The 25,401-nt window shown below is 37.4% G+C and overlaps 1 protein-coding gene across 1 annotated transcript in view; it reads left to right on the forward strand.

The window, feature by feature from the left end:
• LOC150088402 (protein phosphatase 1 regulatory subunit 36-like) overlaps positions 1 to 25,401 on the forward strand; it is a 189,208-nt gene that overhangs the window by 116,676 nt on the left and 47,131 nt on the right. Inside the window, exon 7 of the mRNA XM_090370147.1 lies at positions 12,139 to 12,221. Coding sequence (XP_090226273.1) covers positions 12,139 to 12,221 — 83 coding nt within the window. The remainder of the gene's footprint in view (positions 1 to 12,138; positions 12,222 to 25,401) is intronic.

Below are 25,401 nucleotides of genomic sequence, written 5' to 3' on the forward strand. Positions count from 1 at the left end.
GGATAAAGCTGACCTGCTAGCATCCCATTTTTCTTCCTACTCATATATTAATGATCTTGGTAAAACACCTTCCACCATTCCCAACACGCTCCATTCAATGCCTCCTGTGGTCTTCCGTCAAAAGGATTTTAACGAATCTTGATGGTAAGAAAGCTCCAGGTCCCGATGGTATTTCTCCACTTGTTCTCAAGACCTGTGCTCCTGAACTTACTCCTATTCTTTGCCGCCTTTTTTCACTTTCTTATTCCAAAGGTGTTTTTCCTTCTGCTTGGAAATTTGCCCACATCCAGCCAGTTCCCAAAAAGGGTGTCAAATTCCTCCTATCCAATTATCGTCCCATTGCAATTACTTCTACTCTTTCTAAAGTAATGGAGAAATCAATTAACCGCCAACTCTTAAACTACCTAGAAACCTTCCGTCTGATCAACGATCACCAGTATGGATTCCATCAATGTCGATCTACTGGTGATGTTCTGGCTTATGTTACCCATTTATGGACTAATTCAATGGAAAGGTTCGGTGAAACACAAGTAGTTGCTCTTGACATCTCAAAGGCTTTCGATCGTGTTTGGCCCCGAGTGCCAAGCGTTTCTAGTGATCAGGCGATATCTCTGCGATTATAAAGCAATTTCTAAAGTGATAGTGATACACATTTATAGAGTTTAAAGAAAATTCTCTATTGTACATATATATATATATATATATAGTTGCTGAAAAGTATCAGCACAAAGAATCCTAAGAAAGGAAAGACACCTTTCTTTTATTTATTTACTAGTTCTACTAACTACTAATCAACTTCCGCTTGGTCACTAGGTGGCACCGCTCCTGCCTCCCCGTGGCGGGGCCGGAAACCTGGGAGGAAAAGCTCTCACTCCCAGGGCTAAAAGGAGCAAACATGAATGATCCAAATACTACAACCACAGATCCCAAAGATCCGACTCCTTTGAGTCGGAAAAATGAGGATAATGAGACAAATGTTACCAAAAGACAAAAAAAGGACATAACATCGCTTCATGCACCTACCTTTCTAGTCCTTCATTCAACATCAGAACAGCCATTAGGAAAGCTGTCGCCATTTGTAATCCAAAAATGTCCAGAAAGTGTAGCTGGAACACCAAAAAATGTCAAGAGACTGAAATCAGGCGACATTTTAGTCGAGACAGCCAATGCCAAACATGCAGAAAGACTGCTTCAGATGAGAACTTTTGGAGGGATCCCGGTAGCAGTCTCTCCCCATAACAGCCTAAATACATCAAAAGGAGTAATTTCTGAATGGGACCTTATTAGTGTCTCAGAAGAAGAAATTAAAAATGAGCTAAAAGATCAAGGTGTCATTGCTGTGAGAAGGATTAATGTTACTAGAGATGGTATACTTACTCCAACTAGAAATTTGATACTGACCTTTAACACTCCCAAACCACCTACATCGGTAAAGGCTGGATATCTAAATTGTAACATCAGACCATACATTCCGAATCCTCTCCGCTGCTTTAAATGCCAAAAGTATGGTCATTCACAAATGGCATGCAGTGGAGTTCCTATCTGTTCCAACTGTGGATCTCAAGATCATACCAATCAGAACTGTCCAGCCGAGCAACCAAAGTGTCCAAATTGTAAGGGGGATCATTCCGCCTATTCTAAGAACTGCGAATTCTGGAAAAGAGAAAAGCAGATTCAACGATATAAAGTAGAACACTCCATCACATACCAAGAAGCTAAGAGAACTGTACTCCCGACTATTTTAAACAGACCTTCCTATGCACAAGTCATAAAGAATCGGCGTACAATAGAGACGCAAACAGATTTCACGATTCCCCCAAAAAAGTCTATTTCGGACTGGGCACGAGGTCTACTTATCACATCCCAGCCAAAACAAAAAGAGAGGGTCACAAACACACCACTATCTGTACCTCCAAATGCAAAACACTCAGAAACAAAAGCCACAGAAAAACGTAATGTCATAAGCCAGAAGCCAACAGAACAAATGGATACAGAACTGACCAATCAAGCAGAGGAATCAGTACAAGAAATTTTTGCGGAAGAAGAGATGGATACCGGCAAACCATATTTTCCAAAGGAAAAACAAACTTGAGAAGCTTAAAGCAACAGCTAAGAAACAGTCTGACACTTTCTCGAAAACCAAATAATGGGGATTATAATCCAATGGAACTGCAGAGGTTTCCGCACTAATATACATGATATATATGATCTGATTGCACAGCATACCCCGCTGTGTCTTTGCCTGCAAGAAACATATCTCAGACCTCAAGACTCTCCCACAGTAAAGAACTATATCACATACCGTAAAGACAGAGTAACAGGCGGCACGACCCATGGTGGTGTGGCAATATTGGTAAATTCACACATTCCTTCCCAAGTTCTTCCACTAAACACAACCCTTGAGGCGGTTGCAGTACGCATAGCCATTAAATCTCTCATAACCATTATAACAATTTACGTTCCCCCAAACCAAGAATTACAACAACAAGACTTGGAAGATATATTAACTCAGTTACCTCCACCCTTCTGTATACTGGGAGACCTCAATGGACACAGTCCTATGTGGGGAAACACAGCCGTAGACCGGAGAGGAAAACAGATCGAAAAATGGATAGAACAGAATGACTTAACCCTTTTGAATGATGGCACACATACATACATGCATCTTCCATCGGGAAACAGCACAGCTATTGACCTATCATTATGCTCTCCAACATTATTTCCAATACTTGATTGGTCTGTACACAGAGATCCTCTCAGCAGCGATCACTATCCAATAATCATTTCCATGATATCAGGAACCACATGTCAGTCATGTAGAAATCCCAAATGGAAAGTAAATGAAGCGGATTGGGAAAAATATAAATCCATTGTAAAATTAGATGCAGATATTATCAAACAAAAGCTGTTAGATGCAGCAGTACAATATGTAACAAATAAACTAATCCAAGCTGCTGAGCAGACTATTCCAAAAACATCACCACACCTTCCAAGACATCCAGAACCATGGTGGAATGAAGAATGTTCACACGCTAAAAGAGAGAGAAATAAAACCTGGAATAATTTCCGAAGATGTCCCACTACAGAGAACCTAGTATTATTCAAAAAGGCATGAGCGCGAGCCAGGTATGTTAGAAGAGCCAGTAGCAAAGCATCCTGGATAAAATTTGCATCCACTTTAACAAGTTCCACACCATCTCAAACTGTCTGGAATAAAATCAGAAAAATGAATGGCAGATACCAGATTAATCCACCTCCAATCCTAAACTGGAATGGACAAATCACCGCACAGCCTTCAGAAATAGCCAATGCACTGGGTGAAACCTTTGCCAAAACATCAGCAACCACATCATATACTCCTAATTTTCAAATATACAAGGCAAGAATAGAAAAACACAAACTGAATTTTTCCACAAGAAATGACGAACAGTACAACCTTCCGTTAACTTTCCATGAATTAAAAACAGCTCTGTTGCAGACAAAGCAAAGCGCTGTAGGACCAGACCAAATCCACTACATGATGATAAAGGAACTTGACCACCAATCCCAAATGGCATTACTTGAACTGTTCAACAAAATCTTTCTAGAAAACCAGTTTCCACATAGTTGGCATCATGCAATAATTCTGGCCTTCCCAAAACCGGGAAAGGATCTTTCCAATCCACGCAACTACCGTCCAATTGCTTTAACAAGTTGCGTAGGCAAAGTTATGGAAAAAATCATCAACGCTCGTTTAATGTGGTATTTGAACAGTAATAATCTTCTCGACCCGGCACAGCATGGTTTCAGGAAAAATTGCTCAACACTAGACCTACTTATAAAATTAGAAAACAGTATACGGAATGCCTTCATCCGAAAGGAACATCACGTCATGATCTGCTTTGATATAGAAAAAGCTTACGATACGGCATGGCGTTATGGAATCCTTCAAAACCTATACCTCCTTGGTTTACGTGGACATCTTCCTAAATATATCCAAAATTTCTTGCAACACAGGACATTCCAAGTTAGGCTGCAGACAATCCTTTCAAAGGTTTTCATCCAAGAAGAAGGAGTGCCTCAGGGGTCTGTGCTTAGCACTACCCTGTTCGCTATTAAAATAAATACAATAACCGAGCACATTCCAAGAATCGTTGACGCAGCTTTATACGTTGCCGATTTCAGCATTTCCTGTCACTCTCAGAATATGCGAAGTATAGAACAGCAGCTACAAGGAACAATAAACAAAATAAGCAAATGGGCTCAAACAAACGGCTTCCGGATTTCCACACAAAAAACTGCGTGTATACACTTCTGTAGAAAACGAAACCTACACCCTGATCCCGAATTGAAACTTGACGGACATATTATCCCAGTAGTACCAAGCATAAGATTCTTAGGACTTCTTTTGGATAAGAAACTAACATTCCTTGATCACATTAAACAACTCAGGCTTTCTTGCTTAAAGAAATTAAACATTCTCAAAGTTCTTTCCGCAACAACTTGGGGAGCAGATCGATATACACTTCTCAAACTTTATCGATGTATAGTTCGTGCCAAACTAGATTATGGAGCAGCTGTTTACGACTCAGCTAAACCAAGTGCTTTGAGATGGTTAGACCCCATACACCACAGTGCACTCCGTATAACACTCGGCGCTTTTCGAACTTCACCTATACAAAGCCTTTATGCAGAAGCCCATGAACCTTCATTACAGCTTAGACGACAGAACTTGTTATTGCACTATGCCGTCAAGATAAAATCTATCAGTGATCATCCAAATAGAGACTTTCTGTTTTCATATAACTGGGAAAACATATACCAAGCCCATCCACGGATGAATCGACCTGCCAACATCCGTCTGAAAGATTTACTGCTAAGCCGAGAGCTTGATTATGACAACGTGGCTACTGCAATTGCACAGACCATTCCACCATGGTGCATAGTTCAACCCATATATGATATGTATTTTCAAACCTGGGGGAAAAACACTCTACCCAGAAAAAACTACCAGCAGTTATATGCAGCATACAAAGAACAATATCCACATCACACTTTCATATATACAGATGGGTCTAAATCAGAGACTTGTGTAGGAGCTGCAATTCATTTTGAGGATCGTACCTTCATCCAACAACTCCCAAAAGAATGCAGTATTTTTACTGCTGAATTACAAGCCATTTCAATGGCTATAAACCACATCAAACATAAACAGATAGCAAACAGCATTATTTTCACGGACTCGCTTAGCTCTGTTACTGCCTTGCAGAACGCAAATACCAAAGGACATCCAATCCTACAACATATCCAATTTTCAGTATCAAAGGTATTACAAAGAAATCACAATATCAGATTCTGCTGGATCCCAGGCCACACAGGAATAACTGGAAACGAAAGAGCAGACAAAGCAGCAAAAGAAGCTTCCACATCTGATTATGCCTTTCATACAATGCCATATACAGATTACAAATCCTTGATCCACCAAAGCAGTATAAAACAATGGCAAAAACACTGGCTAGATCAGACTAACAACAAACTTCGCCTAATAAAAGAAACACTTCGACCATGGTCTACTAGCTTCCGATCGAATAGACAGGAAGAAGTGATCCTCGCTCGACTGCGAATCGGCATACACATATGACTCACTGTTACCTACTCAGAGGTGAAGACCCCCCTCAATGCCAAAACTGTCAAGTTCCACTGACTATAAATCACTTCATGGTGAACTGTTCAAAATTTCATAGAGAACGTCAAAGAGCCTTTCAATCAATAATGAATAACCAAAACAATCTCATGCTTAAAACAATTTTAGATGACCGGCCAAATATAACCGAAGTTTTCTCCTTCCTTAAGTTAACTGGATACTTTCAAAACATATAAAATTAATAGTACACCTTTTATAGAGAAACTACACAATATATATAGCAAAGTCTTGGTTCTGACATAAACCACAAGTAAAGTGAAAAAATGCTGATATACAAAACTCTCCTACCTAGGCTAGGCGCATTATAGCCTAAGCTGCTCTTGCGCCAATAGCTTTCAAATAACAAACAAACAAACAACATCGATCGTGTTTGGCATAAAGGTCTTCTAAACAAGCTTCCATCTTATGGTTTGTCAACTGTTTTTAGTAATTGGTTATCCAGTTTTCTCTCTGATCGCTCACTGAGAGTGATGGTAGATGGCTCTCTGTCTTCTAACTTCTCCACTAATGCTGGTGTCCCCCAAGGTTCAGTTCTTTCCCCCACTCTTTTCCTCTTGTATATTAATGACCTTCTTCCATTGACTGGAAATCCTATCCATAGTTTTGCCGATGATAGCACATTGCATTCCACTTTCCATTTTAAGAAACCTTGCCCTGTTCAATCAGCTTCAACTTCTTGAAAATCTGCTACCAATTCCTTAAATGCCAATCTTCAGGTAATTTTCCAGTGAGGCAAAGACAACTTAGTTGATTTCAATCCTTCTAAACTCAGTCTTGTCTTATATCTCGCAAAAAGGATTCTTCTGCTCCTATGCTTATCTTTAGGGACACTCCGATTTCTAGGCAAAATGATATATCTCTTTTGGGGTATATATCTCTTCTAATTTCTCTTCTTTACCCTGATTTCTAATCTCTCTTGGCACAAGCACATTACAAATATTGTTTCCTCTGTCCTTTTAAAATTTGTTTAAGAGCCAGTATGTCCAAAGCCTTTTTTCAAGAAGAGGATTTTTACCAACATTCTATCCTTAGTGCCACTCTGACCCTGACTTCTAATCTCTTTTGGCACAAAAACATTACAAATATTGCTTCCTCTGCATCTAAAAAACTTGGTTTTCTCTTTTTCACTCTCGGCGTTACTTTTCTTCCAAACAGCTGCTCACTCTGTATAAATCGCAAATCCGCCCTGCCATGGAATATTGTTCCCACATCTCGGGTGGTGCCCCCAAAACCTCTCTCAGGCTTCTTGATTCCATTGAGAAGTGGCAGTTAGGTTAATTAATGATTCATCTCTAACAGAGTCTCTCTCCACTCTGTCTCATAGACGTATTGTTTCTGCTGCATGCCTCTTCTACAGATACTTCCATGGGCACTGTTCTTCTGCATTGGCTTCTATAATTCCCGCTCTCTCTTTCAAAACAGTCCGAACATGTACCGCCACCAGTCAACATCCATTTACTGTCCAACTTCAAACTCACAGAACCAACTTTTCATCTTCCTCATTTATTCATTCAACTGCCGTTTTCTGGAACAACCTTCCTTCATATGTATTTCCTGAAAATTACACTGTACAGAAGTTCAAGGCCAATGTCAACAAATATCTTCTTTCGTCTTCTCAACCTCCAACCCAAGCACGGTACTAAGTACTATAGGTTCTAAAACCTCTCGTGTTTGGGGTTTACATTAAAAAAAAAAAAAAAAAAAATTTCTCTTCCATATATTTTAATTTCAAGGGTCATGATTTGTTCATCAACAAAACTCCATTTTTCAATAAACTTTCTAAGATTCTTGTGAATAAGTACAGCCATCCCTACCTTAGCTCTTACGTGTCGGTCGACACTAGACCAAAGGAAAATATATTCTACAGTCATTTATTCACCTCTCCCTTTCTTTGTTTCAGTTAAGACTGCCACATCCAATTTATATTTTCCCAATTCCAATAAAACTTCATGTTGTTTTGTGCTAACTCCGTGTACATTCCAGCAGCCAAAATTCATAATCCTTTTCCATTTGCCAGTTCGATTCCTATTTGTTCATCCGATTTTTTTCTCTGTTAGGTCTTTTAGCATTGAAAGAATGTTTTATGATGAATGGGGAGTTGTCCCATTGCATCAACCCCCAACCTGGAGGACCAGGGTATCATGGAATGTTAAGTTTTAAATTCTCATCCCCATAGGCAACTCCATTTTTTTTGGATGATGAACTCTGTAAATTTGATATACAGTAGATTCTTGGTAATTCAAACATTGATAAGTCATATTCATTTATCTTGAATACCTCCGTGTGAAAACATCCATAGAAGTAATGCTTTAAAATTTAACTCCAATTGCATTTTATGTACTCTCAATAACTTGACATTTTTTGCCTGGACCCTGTAAAATCAAGTTATCACAAAATGCTTCTGGGATGAATTCAAGCAGAAGTGGGCTTGAGAGCACACCATTACATTAGATATTCGCATGATTTTTATCTCTCTTTGACTCACTTTGACAAAAAGTTACTTTAGCTGTCAACCAAGAACTTTGGCATGAAATGTATATACAGCTGTGGTAATTCTGCTTGTTTAGAATGAACTGTTTTTGTGATATCCAGGTGTTATATGCTATCAAAGATATTAAAGTACTGTACATAAATACATATGTATATGAGAAGAATACGTGACAAAAGTCATGAATTGCAGTGAGTACTGGCAGTGCATTTTCTGCTTAGCCTATTTTGGTTTCAATTTCATTTTATAAATAGTAAAGTTTTAAGTACTGTTCAGAATGGCACCAAAGAGAAAACTAAAGACTGTCATTTTCAGATAAAATTAGTTGTTCAAGCTGTGGAAAAGACTGAGAAGAATTCTGTAATTACCGATGAATTTGCGATTTCTTGTAAATATTTTTAACTTATCTATGAAATAAGGATGTGATTTGGAAGTAGACAAAATATATCCAATCCCTTATCAGTAAAAAGTGAATGAGAAGTGCAGGTTATTTAGATGCAGATCAATGTGTGTTAAATTGATAGTTCTCATAAAGTGTTAGTACCAAGATATGAACCTTCCTTTAAGTGGGAAAGTGAAATCATGAAGGATTTAAGAGTAAAAGATGACTAGTAAGTTTCCAAGGCAGACATGATATCATTAGTAGAAACATTTGTGGACAACGTTCAAATGTTATTGATGGCTCCATAATGAATGATGCAGAAATTTACCTGAAATTCTACAAGATTACATCCCCAATGACAGTGATGAAATTATGACTTCTGGAACCTACCCATAAAATTTTTCAGTGAGTGAGCAAGAGAGAGAGAGAGAGAGAGAGAGAGAGAGCAAGAGAATAAAGACAAAGGTCATTTGTGTTCTTTAACAATCAGCTGTCAGGCCCTCAGAATTCAACCTCTCAGTGGTTGAACTCAGATGAAACTACCATACCTGGAGGTATGCTAGTTTCATCACAGCCTAACAAAGTGTTTAATATTATTATTATTAATAGCCACACGGTGCAAGGAAGTCTGAGGCTTATGCTGCACCGGCCAAAAAAAAATTTCCCTATTACCCTGAGAGAGAGAGAGAGAGAGAGAAGTAGAAAGGAATCACCAAGAAAGAGAAGAATGATGATATCCAGCTCAGGACCCTGGGTGTGCCAAGCCCATACTCACCAGATGTGAGCCCCATAGATGATACTTATTTTTTTTTTTCCTTTTTCAAATGATCACCTGAGGACTTTAAAAGGTACTTGTCATAGTAGTGAGTTCTTCTTTTCAGCAGAAAGTCTCTTCTCTCCTGACAACTTTGGTGTATTTCCTAAAAAAAATGCAGCTTACAGAAGTGAAAGCAAAGTTCAAACAAGGTTCTCTTAACCTGTTTGTGGCACTTTTTTATGTGACCTCCTAAAAAAAAGTAGAATATGCATTAAAAAAAAACCAAAGTTTATAATATGCTCCATCAAAAATATAAAATATCAAGAACAGTATTGTGATCTTTAAATTCACCATTTACAGCATGGTATGATAAACGTTTGCATTTTATGTCTTGCTTTTGCAGTACACTGAATTTTCACAAAGAATTCAAAAAATTGTCATACTCGCTGAATTGTTGTAGCCATTAATTGTCTTACACCAAATTGTTACATGTGGCAAAATATTATTCCCCAAATTGTCTCATACAGCAAACTGTCGTGCACCAAATTATCTTGTACACTGAACATTACACTTGCTGCAAATTGTCGCACAGGGCAAATTGTCTTGCAATGACGTGACATGATCCCTAGGAGCAGATAATGTATTTTTGTGATTAAACAACTAAGCAGACTCCTTACAGTCATTGCCAAATTTTAATATAAAAATGCATTTCCCAAAACAGTTGCACCATGCCTTTGTATTTTCCTTCCTAAAACCAGGTAGAGACCCAACTAGCTCAACTCATTATAGATCTATTGCTTTAACTAGCTGCTTCTGCAAGATGTTAAAAATGAACCAAAGACTGATATGGCATCTTTAAAAACATCTCTTGCATGCTATTCATTGTGGTGGTTATTGAAATTAAACAAAGCCAGACATTTTAGTTGCAGTGGAAAAATTCCATAACAAATGTTTTCCTCCTATCTGAGTATCATATAATAGTATGTTATGATTTTAAGAAAGTCTATGACTATACCTGGAAATAAGAAATTTGACACGAACTGAAATTTGACATGAACAATTAATATACATTAATTGTATCATCAGTTCCTGTTGCACTGAATGAATGCTGGGGAGTTTCCATCATTATACAAAATGTCCCACAACAACACACTTTTAAAATTTGTTTAAGAGCCAGTATGTCCAAAGCCTTTTTTCAAGAAGAGGATTTTTCCCAACATTCTATCCTTAGTGCCACTCTGTTCGTAATTACAATCAACAAAATTATAGAATGTCTCCCAAATGCGAATGCTGCACTATTTGCAGATGACCTTACCATCTCTTTCTACCCCAATAATATAAGAACCATTGAGAGACATCTGTAGGGAGCAATATCCAAAGTTAGCTTGTGGCCACAAAGCCTTGGTTTTGGTTATTTCCCAGAAAAGCAAAATGTATCCATCTCTACCAACATTTACCAATACCAGTACAAGCTGGAATCTAATTTTTGGGAATCATGCTTAGAGCATTTCCCGGAGCATCCAAAACAATTGAGAACCAGCTGTCAGCAAATACTAAACATAAGAGTTCTTTCTACAACCATGTTTGGAGTAGATTGTATCATCCTGTACCAATTATATTGCAGTTACAATCTACAACTCAGCAAGATCCAGTGTTCTTGACTGGCTTGAATGAATCCTTACATCATAGCAAGTGTTTTTGCTGCGATTACACCGGAACACCATGTTTGCTGCATAAGGATATAATCAGTCTGATTCCTTGTTTTATGATGAGGAGATTTCCATGTGTAGAGCCTTCTTGAATGCTGCTGAAAGCAGGTGTTGCATATGACAAGACTGTTCAGATGACAAAATTCCATTAAACTTTCACCCCGCTCATTTCTAGAGCCGAGACCAAACCTACCACATTCCGGACTAGAAGAAACGGTCTTGCTTACTTTTGTATTGAAATCACCCATGAGTATCAAAACATCCTTTTCTGGGACCAGATCAAGAACTGACTGGAGATTTTCATAATAAACGTCCATATATTCATCTGTGGATGTTGAGATGGTGCATATGCAACTAAGACTGAGAGATTTACTGGCTGGCTGGCTGGCTCTGAAGTCTAACTGTCATCATTCTTCTATTAATAGGATTGTATCCAAGAAGAGACCTTTAACATTCCTTATTCAAAATGACAGCGACACCATGTTCTTTTACTTGGCCACTTCCAGAAAAAACAACCAAAAGCCCATTTCCAGTTTTGAAATGACCTTGTCCTGTCCACATGACTTCGGTTGCTCCTAAAATGTCAATTTTATACCTATCCATTTCATTGATGACCATATCCATTGCCTTCTTTTAAACTTTTTACATTCCATGTAGCCACGTTTACCCTCTTCTTTCTTAAATTTAATTTTGTAGGACACACAGTGGCATCCGGGATCTGGTTAACAGCAGTTTTTGGAGTTGTTTTTGTTGTGGTTTCTGTGGCATCAGATAATGTGGTGGTATGCTATTGCCTACCACATGGCCGATTTTGAAAGGGGCCAGCTTTAATCATAGGAAGAATCATCATGCATCTCACGAGATGCTGTGGAACTCTGCTCCACAGCATCTTAATGGCAGTGTTTTTTTACTGTGGCATTTTAAATCCATTTTGGTTTGGGTTGCAGCATATTGGTGCTGTTAGCTACTCTGTTACTATATTTTTAATTTTTTAAAGGTAACACATTTTTTATTTTAAAATCATTTATTAGTTTTACAAAAAGAAATTTAATTTATCAAATTTGGTTGTGCTGTTTATATTTAGATTTCTAAAGTGCAGTTTTATTTTTTATTTTTTAGTCTTTGTATTTAGTAATTACTGAGGTTGTATATATCACATTTGGCAAGAAAGACCAAGACTTAATAAATGGAGAAATTGGAAGGCAAGTTGCTATTCATCTATATTAAATGATAATAAATATTCATGTACTATTTTTTTATTTATTTATTATGAAATAGAATTTAACAGAAAAGAAAATGTTACAGTTAATCAATATTTTTCTGGTTCTGATGTTGAAGAGTACATGATTAATAAGATGTGTACATGATAGCCTTAAAGTAGAAAGTGTAGCAGCAGCAACGACAAATGATGCAAGAAAGCAAGCTTATATAGCATCAGCCAAAAAATAAATAAAAAACAGTTCACCCATCTCTACCCCTCCAAGAATTTGTCTAATTCTCCCTTGAATTTATTCAACCCACTTGCACAACAACAGATGGATGCCTGTTTCAACAGTGAACCACCCACTGGCTGAAGGCAAACTACTGCACATTTCTCCTGCAACCATCCTTCCTCAACTTGAAATTATGCTCCCTCACGTGTGTAGTCTCATCAAGTGGAAGAATGCCATTAACATTCAGCTTAATCAATCCATTCAAGGCCTTAAACACCTTGCTCAGATCTCCCTGCAGGTGCCAGGTCTTCAGATGCTGAAGTTTGCAGAACTGAAGCCTTTCTAGATAAGAGCACCCTTTTGTTCCCTTCACCAGTCTGGTTGCCCTTCTCTGCACCCTTTACAGCAGACCTACATCTTTCCTGAAGTGAAGAAAGATGTAGATTCCTCCAGGCTTGTATACAGTACTCAAGATGTGGCCTAACCATGGCCTTATACAAAGGGATAATCATCTCCTTATCCCTGCTAACAAAGCTTCTATATATATTATTCACAAAACCCCATTAGTTGTCTTGTCTACACTGCTCAGAGAATTTCATGTCTAACTTAACAATTGCCTCCAGATCTTTTTCATTCTCCACTACCCTGAGTGTAGTACCACACTGTTGATAAGTTACTCTGAGGTTACTGCTGCCCATATGCATTCAAACCCATGTGCAATCAATGTTAAACTTCAGCTGCCACTTTTTTCAGCCCATCGACCCAATTTTCCTAGATCTTGTTGCAGTAGTTTGCCTTGACTGTCGTTAACCACCCTTCCAATCTTTGTATCCAAGGATTGCCTTAGGCCAATTGGACCTATTTGACACAATCTGGTCCCACACTAGGGTTTCCATCTCTGGCTTTCAAAAATAAGGAACACCCTACAGGAGAACATTGGGCTCACATAGGTTGTTGCAATAGGGTTTTAGGAGCATCAGCAACTAAGGCCATATTACTCCGTATATGTACTGTCCATATATTTTGTGTGTTCTTTGGTCAATTTTCTGTTTGCTGGACAAAAAAACCCAAGTTTCTGGGCGAAAAAACTATGCTACTCTTCCCTGAAACAGAATAACTCAGCTATGTTGTGAAAATGACCCATAAAAATTCTTTCTGTCATCGATGGGACTCAAACTCAGGTCTTTTCCACCCAATGCGGGGGGGGGGATTTAGGTGGCATGATGCAATTAGTTTTTCTTTTTATAGTATATCTACAAAAAGAGGAAAAAGGGAATTTTAAAGAATTGTAAAGCTCTAGTGTAATGCAGGTTTAGTGGAATTGAATTGTCCCATTGAGCATTCAACTGCACTGCAGACAAACAGCATATTAAAATGGTCATATTCTTGTTGAAAAAATGAATACTGATGCCAATTCTTCCTTCATACTTCGTAAGAACTTTAAAAATCCTGAAATTCCTTGCTTGAATGAGAGAGCTACTGGATTTTCATATTGTTTTATTGCTCTGCACATATTTTTGACAATTCCAATCAGTAGCTTCAGGGGAAAGCAGTTTTTCCAAATTAAAATCATATCTGAGGTCAAACATGTTCCAGGATAGACTGAATAGTCTTGCGATATTATCAATAGAATACAATGAAGTAAAAAATTTAAATTTTGATAAAATTTTGTATGTTGCTGAACAAAAAACAAGAAAAATTTCTTTATAATTACAGTTTTGTTGGTAAAAATCCATTACATGAGTGATAGTTAAGAGCGATTTATTTTCATGTGTTTCATCATTATTGGGATAGGGTTAGGTATGAGTTGAGTCTAAGGTTTTGAAATGCCATGTCGAGTTATTATTATTAGCTATATGGTGCAAGGAAGCCTGAGGCTGATGCTGCACCAGCCAAAAAAAAAAAAAAAAAAAAAAAATCCCAAGTTACCCTGTCAGAGAGAGAAAGAGAGAGAGTCAAAAGGGAATCACCAAGAAAGAGAAGAATGATGATATCCAGCTCAGGACCCTGGGTGTTCCAAGCCCATACCAGCCCCTGGGGTAATGAGAGGTTACTGTATAAGCTTGAACAGGTTGGGATCACTGGTAAGATTCTAACCTGGATTGCTGGGTGGCAGAAGGCAAAAAGTTGTAATTAATGGATACTCTTCAGATTGGTGTAACAACAGGAGTGGGGCCCCTCAAGGATCACTGTTGTTTCTCATTTTCATAAATGACGTCAACAAAGGGATAGAAGGCGTGATGTCAAATTTTGCGGATGACATAAAGATTGACAGAGATGTTAATGACCAGTGCCAAGCAGTGCTCCTTCAGGATGACTTGAACAGACTTCAAAGATGGTCAGAGAAGTGGCAGCTATGTTTTAATGCTGCTAAATGAGGGTCTTACACTTGGAGAATAGCAACCCACAAATAAATTATACATTTGGTGGGGTTGAATTAAAAACAGTGGAGGAGGAAAGGGATCTGAGAGTTACAATACAGACAAATATGAAGTTTTCTGAACAGCGTAAAATGACAGCCAGGAATGCCCATAGTGTCCTATCGATGATTTATCAAATGCTATCCAGTAGAAATAGGGAAGTCGTAATCCCACTGTTTAAAGCAATTGTAAGACCACATTTTGGAATACTGTGTTCAAGTATGGAGATCACATCTGAAAAAAGACACTGAGCTTCTTGAGAGGGTCCAAAAAACTGCAACTTGAATGGTGAGATTGGCAGAAGGGCAACCATATGAAAGACTCCAATTATGTAGGCTACAGAGCTTGACAACTAGGCACTTCAGAGATAACCTTATTTGAGGTTTATAAGGCTCTGAGAGGGATTAGTAAAATGAATGAAGGTGGAATTTTCACTGTTTTAAAGAATTCCAGAACTAAGTGTCATAAATTCCAATTACAGGGCTTGAGGTTTAGATTGTAGGAAGTTTTCTTTTAGCCAGCGAGTCGTTGATATCTGGAACAAGTTGCCCTCACAGGTAGTTTAAGCTGACAAGTTGAATAAATTAGGTAAACTGTTCATATTTTATGCAACATGTCTTATTCTCTCTGTTATGTAGAATTTACACCGGTTTTGTGAGTGAGCATGCACGCACGCGTGCGCGTGTGTGCGTGTGCGTGTGTGCGTGTGCGCGCGTGCGTGTGCGCGCGTGCGTGTGCGCGTGCGTGTGAAATTCATTACAGCAAAAGATTTTTAGCAAGAGACTGGAAGATCTGTAATGGATGCTGAAATGTATGAACAGCATTCTGTTTCATCAGACATATTGGTAAAGTGTTATCTACTCTCCGCATATATTATCCTGATGAGCATTCTGTTTTACAAAATTTTCCATTTCGGCTCTGATTTGATGCCATTTAGACAAAGCACATTTCCTTGGCACAAAGTTAGAGATTTTGATACAAGGAAGTTATAGTATGCTTCATTTTTATACCAAACAGCTTTAGCACATTAATTGGAAACCAATATTTTTATTAGTTTACAGTGGTATCAAGAATGAAGGAACCAACTGATGATGTTACCAACGGCAAATTCTAAATGGAAAGCATTTGGATATGTAATCATAGGCCACTAAGAGATACTATTCACGGCTTTGTCTTTTTATGGCTAAATAGATGTCAGATATACTGATGAGACTCATAGCAGAAAAGAAGGGTGCATGAGGTGCATAATATAAAATATTAGGTGATACAAATCCTACAGTAGATATAAAGTAGTTTGTAATCAAGTCACAAAGAAAGTTAGGCAAGATAAGGTAGATTATAAGAAGTCTCTGGCAAAGAATGCTAAGACAAACAGCAAAGATTTCTTTACTTATGTAAACAAACAGAAGGAAGGGGCTGAATCACATTGGTCCACTAGATATGATTGGTTTAACTGCTATTGACCTGATCAGGTTGCTGACAAACTGAATAGGTATTTTGCATCAATGTGCACATGTAAGGAATTTTTTAGGGAAGGGGATGCCAGATGTGTATCAAATTCTAACAGAGAACTAGATTATTTTGTGATAACTGGAAAAAAAGTGGAAGAGAAATTGTTGAAGTGAAATGTAAAAAAGCAACTGGGGTGGATGGGATCTATCCAATTATACAAAAGAAGCCATCATTTTGATCACATTCTTGGATTCAGGGAAGGTCTCTGTGGGATGGAGATGTGCAAATGTATTCACAATTCACAAAGGACGATCAAAGGGTGACATGATTAATTACAGTCCCATTGGCCTGACTTCTGTTCCAAGGAATATAAAGAAATTACTGGTTAAAGAAGTAATGCAAGACCATCTGGTATTGGAATGCAGTTATTACTGCAGCCACAGCATGGATTTGTTAAGGGGCAATCTTGTCTGACCAATCTAATAGGATACTGTGACACAGTAATGCAGGAACTGGATGCAAAAAAGTAATTTGGCATCACGTACACACACATATATACTTACTTTTCAGGAAAGCTTTTGATATTGTTGAATAAAAGCCTGCTATACAAATTAGAGCAGTGTGGCATTAAGGGAAAGTTGCTGCTGTGGTTAAAGGGATGGTCAGGTGATATAAGACAGAGCGGTTATCAATGAACAGTGCTCTTCTCTAACTAATGTTATTAGTAGAGTCCCCCAGAGTTTTGTACTGTGCTTACTGTTTTTTTTTTTTTTTTTATATTTATTAATGATATTGATAAAGGCATATCAGGCTTAATGTCTAAGTTTACAATGACACAAAAAGATTGGAAGGGTGGTTAAACACAATAATCAGATTATGCTACTGCAACAAAAAAGATCTATACAAATTAGGCAAATGGGCTGAGAAATTACAATGAAGTTTCATATTGACAAATGTGAGGTACTTCATAATGCTATCAGTAATTTCAGATTAATATACACATATGGTATCCACACTCAGTTTATTGGAGAATGAAAAAGATCTGGCAGTAATTGTAGTCAGATATGAAATTCTCTGAGCAGCAGATGGATAACCAGGACAGTTCATGGGGTTTTCTCAATGATGTACAAGAATTTTGTCAGCAGGAAGGAGAAGGTAATTATCCCATTGTTTACCATTATCCCATTGGCTTAACCATAAGCCAATGGTTAAGCCAAATGTTGAGTACTGCATACAAGACTGGAAGACTCATTTTAGGAAGGATTTGGATCTGTTGAAATGGATGTAGAGAAAAGTAGTGAGATTAGTGATAGAAGCAAATGGGTTCTCTTACCAGGGAAGGCTTCAGCAAATTTCCATCTCTGTATACTAGACTACACACCTGCAAGAATGAGATGTTTAATGCTTTGAGTGGATTGAGTAAAGCTCAATAAATACTGATGGAATCCTTCATCTTGCTCAGATTACGCACAAGAGAGGACATAAATTCAAATTGAGGAAGGCTGCCAAGGATAGATGTCTGGAAATTTATCTTTAGCCAATAGGTGGTTGACTGTTGAAAAAAAAAACTCCCATCTGGTATTGTTAGAGGTGGGTAGTTGGAACAAATTCAGTTAAGAACTAAACAAACTGTTAGAGGTAGTGGACAGAATAGATGGTATAGGTAGTGTTGGTTTTTTTTTTTTTTTAGCTGATACTTATAAGCTTGTTTTCTTGTGTCATTTTCCACTACTAATGATAAACTTGATGCTTGTTTTATACTGTTTTTTGTTCTTTCTTAACCATTGTCTTGGCATTGAAACATTTTAAAATCCTTATATCCTTTCTCTACTTATGATAATGTCATTATTTTTATATATATATATGAGGGATGGTCATTTAATTCGCATACTGGTGCAAGATCTTATTTTAATTTTCATCATCTGAATCTTCTGCGGATTTCTCCTTCTCGAAATACTCTCCCCTGAACTTTACACACTTTCGCCACTGTCATACCCATGCATTAAATGCTTCTTGCAAGCCATTTTTTGAAAGACTGCGAAGTGCTTCCATTGTGGCTCTGCGAGCATTGTTGTGTTGGACGTGAAATGCTTGCTTTTCAGAGCTTTTTTCAGACATGGAAACAGGAAGAAATCACACAGGGCTAAGTCCAGTGAATAAGTGGAATGTGACGGAACCTTGGCACCTATGATAGTGATCACTGGATGGCTTGTGTTGCCTGGCATTGTCTTAATGGAGAAACCACTTCACACTGGAATATGGCCGCCCTATCAAGACACTGATTATCATATGCTTCATTCATCTCTTTAACTGTTTCCTATACATTTAAGCCCCATCCTACACAATAATGAATCACATATCACTGTCCAGTCTGTATGTCTGACATGATACTTGCTTCAAAACGATCATCAGTGACTAAAAAAACTCTCGCCATGCAACACTAGCTTGACAAGTACAGGCATGCACAGTCTGCTCAGTAGCGATCAGGGAGAGTGCTTCTAGTGGCAGTTATGGAAAGTTCATGCGGTAAACATCAAATCCTTCATCTGTCCATGAATTGAATTTTTCCAATCTGCTGTTACTCACTTGTTATTTTAATTTTTTTTTTTGATGGGTATATCATATTTAGGTTTTCATCTTCTGTTAACTTTTATTACTCTTCTCTTATTTCTTTCTATCTTTTATTTTTCACAATACTGGCAATATGTATATTGGCTATTACACCTCATTTTCTATTCATATTTCAGTCATTTAGATACATATCCTTATAATGCCTTATTTTTATAACTCCTTTGTGCTAAAGATGTAATTTCATGACCTGTGCTATCATTTACCTTTCTTCTACCCGTACTGCCAACTGTACCCAGATAACATTCTTTTTCTTCTATTACATTAGTTTCTCTCTCTCTCTCTCTCTCTCTCTCTCTCTCTCTCTCTCTCTCTCACACACACACACACACACACACACACACACACACACACACACACACACACACACACACACAAATAAGAGCAGTTTGTAGGTGAGTGTATATGATTCCCGACTTAGCACCTAGGAATATGAAGAAAAGAAAAATAAAGAAGCAGAGAGAGGTTTAGAGAAAGTAAAAATTTAAAATTTTTATTTTAGATTAAAAAAAAATACATAAAATAAAAGCAAGATAACAATGAACTGTATATAATAAAAAGTTAGAAGCAAAATCGATGCGCAGAACGTAAATTAGAAATGTTGATATAATACCAAAATAATTGGTTTGATAGATTATCATGACTAAGCTTCCTCAGGACTGCAGTCAAGATTACCTTTCCTGACATAGTATTTAATATCTCGAGACTAATGTTTAGAATGGCCAAAAATATATATACCAACATAGCTCCATAACATGGCTAGTAAAATGAGAGATATAATTTTGTATCTTCATTAGTGTAAAGAGTAGTCCCAACACCAAATGGTAGCCACCATTGGGTCAGAAGAAAGTGCCCACTATAGGGAGGTGTCTGCTTTGCAGAGGTCAGTAGTGAGTTCAATAATTTGGAAAAATGAAATTCACATTAACTGGCTGAATACTCAGTGGTTATTTTTTTTTTTATTAATTATCTCTTAATTAAGATCATAGAGCACTTTAGGGCTATACGCTTCAGGTCGAAAAATAGTTAATTGATGTGTAAGTTAGTGCAAATGCATCATTTCTACATGCAGCCAGCTACTAAGTAACTAGGAATTTGCATAATTAAGTACATCTCATATTGTGAATACCACAACAAGTTACCACGATATTGCACTATCTCGAATAAGTAATGCTTCACCAATGGAGAATACTACTGTTACTTATTCTTGGTGGATGCAACCACCCAGACAGCACCATTTTGGAACTTGTTGGCTCCTCATCGGTGGGTGGGTGGGCAAGTACCCTGGTGATGCAGTGATGAGATGTACTTAATAATGCCAATTCCTAGTTACATAGTAGCTGGCTGCGAGTAGAAATGATGCACTTGCACTGACTTACACGTCAATTAACTATTTTGCAACCTGAGGCATATTGTCATAAAGTCATCTATGATCTTATTTACTTGCACGCCACTAGGCATCTCTCATATTGTGGAGTTATACTTCGCAACTGGGCTGTCATCATTGCATCACCAGGGTACCTGCCCACCCACTGATGAGGAGCCAACAAGCTCTGAAACGGTGTCATGTGGGTGGTGGTATGGTATCTGCTGAGAATAAGCAACAGTAGTCTTCTCTATTGATGAAGCATTACTTATTAGTATTAGTAATGGTCGCATGGGGCAAGGAAGCCTATGGCTTATGCTGTACCAGCCAAAAAAAAAAAAAAACCCCGAATAAAACAATGATAAAAAATTAAAAATAATAAATAAATAATAATAATTAATAAAAGAAAAGGAAATTAAACCTATCTTCTTATGCGCTTCCCTGACCCGAAGGTACTATTCAGATTGAATTTCTCCAAACAGTCAGCCTCTACCACCCATGTAGGCAACTTATTCCAATAATTTATAACTCACTGGCTAAAATAAAACTTCCTGTAGTCCAGTCTAAACATTTCCCCCTGTAACTTGAATTTATGTCCCCTAGTTCTAGCATCATTTATAATCTTAAAAATTTCGTCCTCATTCATTTTACTGATGCCTCTCAAGCCCTAAACACCTCAGTAAAATCTCCTCTAAGGTGTCTAGTTTCCAAACTCTGCAACCCACATATTCGAAGTCTTTCTTCATAAGGACGCCCTTTTGCCGATCTCACCAGGCAAGTTACCCGTCTTTGCACCCTTTCAAGAAGCTCGATGTCTTTCTTTAGGTGTGGTCTCCATACTTGAACACAGTATTCTAAGTGTGGTCTAACAAAAGCCTTATATAATGGGATTATAACGTCCCTATCTCTACTTGCAAAAGTTCAATAGATCATCGATAGGACACCATGGGCCTTCCTTGCAACCTGTTTACAATGCTCAGAGGATTTCATGTCTGACCGTATCGTAACACCCAAGTCCCTTTCCTCCAGTATTGGGTTTAGTTGAACTCCACCAAGTGAATAAGTTATTTTGGGATTACTGTTTCCCAGGTGTAATACCTTACACTTTGTTGGATTAAAGCATAGCTGCCATTTTCTGACCATTCCTGAAGTCTATCTAGGTCTCTCTGAAGAAGCTCAGCTTGACCGTGATCATTAACTACTCCACCAATTTTAACATCACCTGCAAATTTAGACATCACGCCCTCTATCCCTTCATCGATGTCGTTTATGAAAATTAAAAACAACAGTGGTCCTAATACTGATCCTTGGGGAACCCCACTTCTTACATCAACCCAATCTGAGGAATAGCCATTTATCACAACTCTCTGCCTCCTGCCCTGAAGCCATCCTGCTATCCATCTAAGGATTTTCCCAGTGATTCCAACCTGTTCCAGCCTATAAAGCAACTGCTCATGTGGGACTGAGTCAAAAGCTTTGCTGAAATCTAAATAAACAATGTCAAAATTATTCCCTAAATCCAGCTTATGAGTGACCCTTTCAAAATAGCGAACCAGATTTGTTAAACATGATTTTCCCTTTACAAAACCATGCTGAGTATCCTTGAGAATTTCAATTCAATCCAAATGAATACTTATTCAAGGTAGTGCAATATCATGGTAACTTGTGAAGGTATTCACAATATAAGATGTACTTAATGATGCCAATTCCTAGTTACTTAGTAGCTTGCTGCGTGTAGAAATAGTGCACTTGCACTAACTTACACATCAGTTATCACTTAATTAATAATACAACTTTTAATAAACACATAAATAAAGATTTCATTTCATTGCAGATATTCAGTTTCATTTTCATTATGGATAATTACGTCACTTACTAGTTTTTGTCCAAATTCTTTGTTTTTGCTCATATAGAATTTTTTAATGTAATAGACTACAATCCCCCTCCCCACTTTAATGGATCAAAACCTTTTACTTTTTAAGCTTCTGCATACAACCCTGCCACAAACAGCAAGAAATTTAATTTTTGAAAAAATTAGCATGTAATTAATGTAAGGCCTAGGAAAAGCTTGACGAGTATTCCAAGGTAAAATCTGCATACACGAACAAACTTTGTATGTAGCTATAATAACCACCATTTCTCACAGCTGAGTGACAGTAGTAAGTGATGGCATGGGAAAATTGTCATTGTCCCTCTGTTATAAAGCTGGACACCACTGTCACTAAAGTAGTTATGAAAGTAATGTCAAGCATTATATAATGTTTTTATTGAATGTACAGGGTGTCCACAAACCTTTACAAAACTAAAATGTTATTTCTTGAATAATGTAGATGATACAAATCTGAAACCACTTGCAAGTGGTAGAGGATATCTTCAAGCTTTTATTCACCTTCAGAAAATATGCTACTGCAGTAGATGGCAATATAATCGCAAAACTGTAATCATGGAGAAATTTTGTTTTGTTATTATTCAACGACTTCTGTATTAGCTGTAATTTGTATAGTTCACACTTAGACAGCAATACATTACAGATTGACTTTGACATGTTAAGCTCACAACTGGCATGTTGTATGGACTTCCCATGGCTTTGTGTAAAAGTCCCTCGAACATGTTCCTGTACTGTCTTTCACTGTACCCCCACTGACTTTTGTTTAGCCACCAAGTCAGCCAAGAGGATGATTGCACAAAAAGGCATCCTTTATGAATTTTCTGTACCAGTGCATAACTGAAGATCTACTCAGTGGCTTATTTTTAAACCATGTTTGTAATTTACACATAAGAATGGTGGCTGACTACAGCTTATTGAACCAAAGTGTGCACTGCACCTTCTCAGGGTTGATAAATTTTCTCACCATTAGAGTGGTCATTGTGCTACCATCCACTGCAGAATGTAGTTTTCCTGTTGGTGAATAAAAACTTGCAGATATCCTCTCTAGTGGAAGTGGCTTCAAATTTATATAATGTGCCCTATTCTGGAAGGGGGCTTCAGATTTGTATCATGCACCCTATTCACACAATATTTTAGTTTTGTAAAGAAGTTTTATGGACACTATCTGTGGATGTGAAAAATTATCTATGCAGTCTATTTGTAGAGGTTTGTTGGGTTTTTTTGTTTTTTTTTGTACATATCACAAACTGAATCCTCTGTACAGACTTGTTACAGTATTTATTTATTATTTTATTTATTTTTCCTGTAATTCCGATTTTCAGTTTGGCAATTTTATTGCTTTGCTAAGTAATGTTTAACAGTAGTTTAACATTGGACAGTCCAAACAAGTGTTTAAACGTTTCTCAGCGGTGATGAGCATATTAATAACATATTGTGCCATCTTCTTCATGAGTAATCTATGGTCATATAAGTCTAATCAGTATTACTGTGTCTTGGCGCATTATAGCCTCAGTAGCTAATGCGCCAATAAAAACAAAACCAAACCAAACCAAGTATTACTGTAATAACCTTGCGAATGCCCTTTGAGCAATTGAAATGCATATATATGCCAGTTACTCTTGAAATTGTCCCATATAGAGAGGTTGAAAATACCAAAAGGACTCTTATTAAAGTGTCTGCATCTGTATTAGAGAGTTAGATGACCTCTCCGTTTTGGTGAGGTCATCTAATGTAATTTCTAATACTTTTGGCACCCTAAATCTGAATGTCCATGTTAAAAGATGTCCCTTTTAGAGAGATATCTATTAAGGGAGGTTTCACTGTATGTATATTTGTATAAATTTATATAAAAGTTTATTGTCCAAAAATAGAATTAAACTACAGACAACCCCAGTACATCTATAGACCAGGGGTGGCCAATGAGTCGATCGCGGCTTTAATTTTGGTCGATCACAACAAATTTTAAATATACAGTCATCCGTCGATTTGTGTGGTCAGGTATACTACCAAAATTTTATATTATGCAGAGGGTTTCTCTACCTGCACGTTATTTTTTTTTTTAACGAAGCTTCAAAAATAGGAATTAAGAGCAGATTTTGAAAATTTATTATTTATTTTTTTTTTGCATGATTGAAAAATAATTCTTATAAGGATATAACCAAACAGAGCAATAAATGGTGGTGGGTTTGTCCAGTTATTTTGGAAACAACTTCCTCATTCGAGAATCCTCTTCATCAATTATCCTACATATTAGCTGTTCAGACAGAATATTTTTCCGGTTCGCGCAACTTAAAGTGTTTTAATTGGTAAGCATTGCTTTTGCTGATTTAATAACTGGACAGTACTTATATGCTAATTTAATACCTTTTGATTTAAAATGAATACTATGAAAAAGAGTCATCAATAGTTCCCACTATTGATGAAAATGTATCATTTTCATCAATAGTGGGAACTAGAATACTTTTTTTTGTAACGGTGAAAGAAAAATGTTGCTGTTTGATTTGCAATGCTTCTGTAGCTATATCCAAAAAACGAAATTTAGAAAGGTGCTTCAACGTACTCCATGGCAACTGGGCTAGCTGGGCGGGTAAAGTGCCTGTCTGGCAACCCAAAGATTGCGGGTTTGAATCCCGCCTCGGGCTTTGATTTGGCAGGTGCATTATGGCCACAGAAGCCGATGCACCAACTAACCAAAAAAAAAAAAAAAAAAAAAATGCACTCCATGGTAATTGGATTTTCCGCCGAATAGTGACCTTAGAAAAAATAAATTCAGATTATTCGCGCAACAAAATTTCTTCATGACACCTAATTTAATCTTTTTGTTTGAAATATGCTATGGGATAAAGATCTCGGTTATCCTCATACTATCCCTATTGGACTTAGGAAAGCAAAAAAAATGTAGGAAGGTGATAGTAGGAGAGGTAGAGGAAGGAATGCCGTAGAAGGAAGAAAGGGGCAGTTACTCCTTCAACTCACACTACTCAAAAGCTCATAAATTCCTCGAATAGGCAACGCTTCTCATTAGAGAAGATTGTTGAGGAAACTCCGTGAACAGGAGGCGTTTCAAAGCTACTGGCCTATGACAACCCAGTTGCGAAGATATTCACACAATATGAGATGCCAAAAGGTTTATATGGTAATATTTGAAAATAACTAAATGCACAAGACATAATACGTTAAGAGTTAAGTGTTTAA

This window comes from Mastigoproctus giganteus, chromosome 3 (genome assembly GCF_048544385.1).
Source record: "Mastigoproctus giganteus isolate SK-2022 chromosome 3, ASM4854438v1, whole genome shotgun sequence".
Classification (NCBI taxonomy): Eukaryota; Metazoa; Arthropoda; class Arachnida; order Uropygi; family Thelyphonidae; genus Mastigoproctus; species Mastigoproctus giganteus.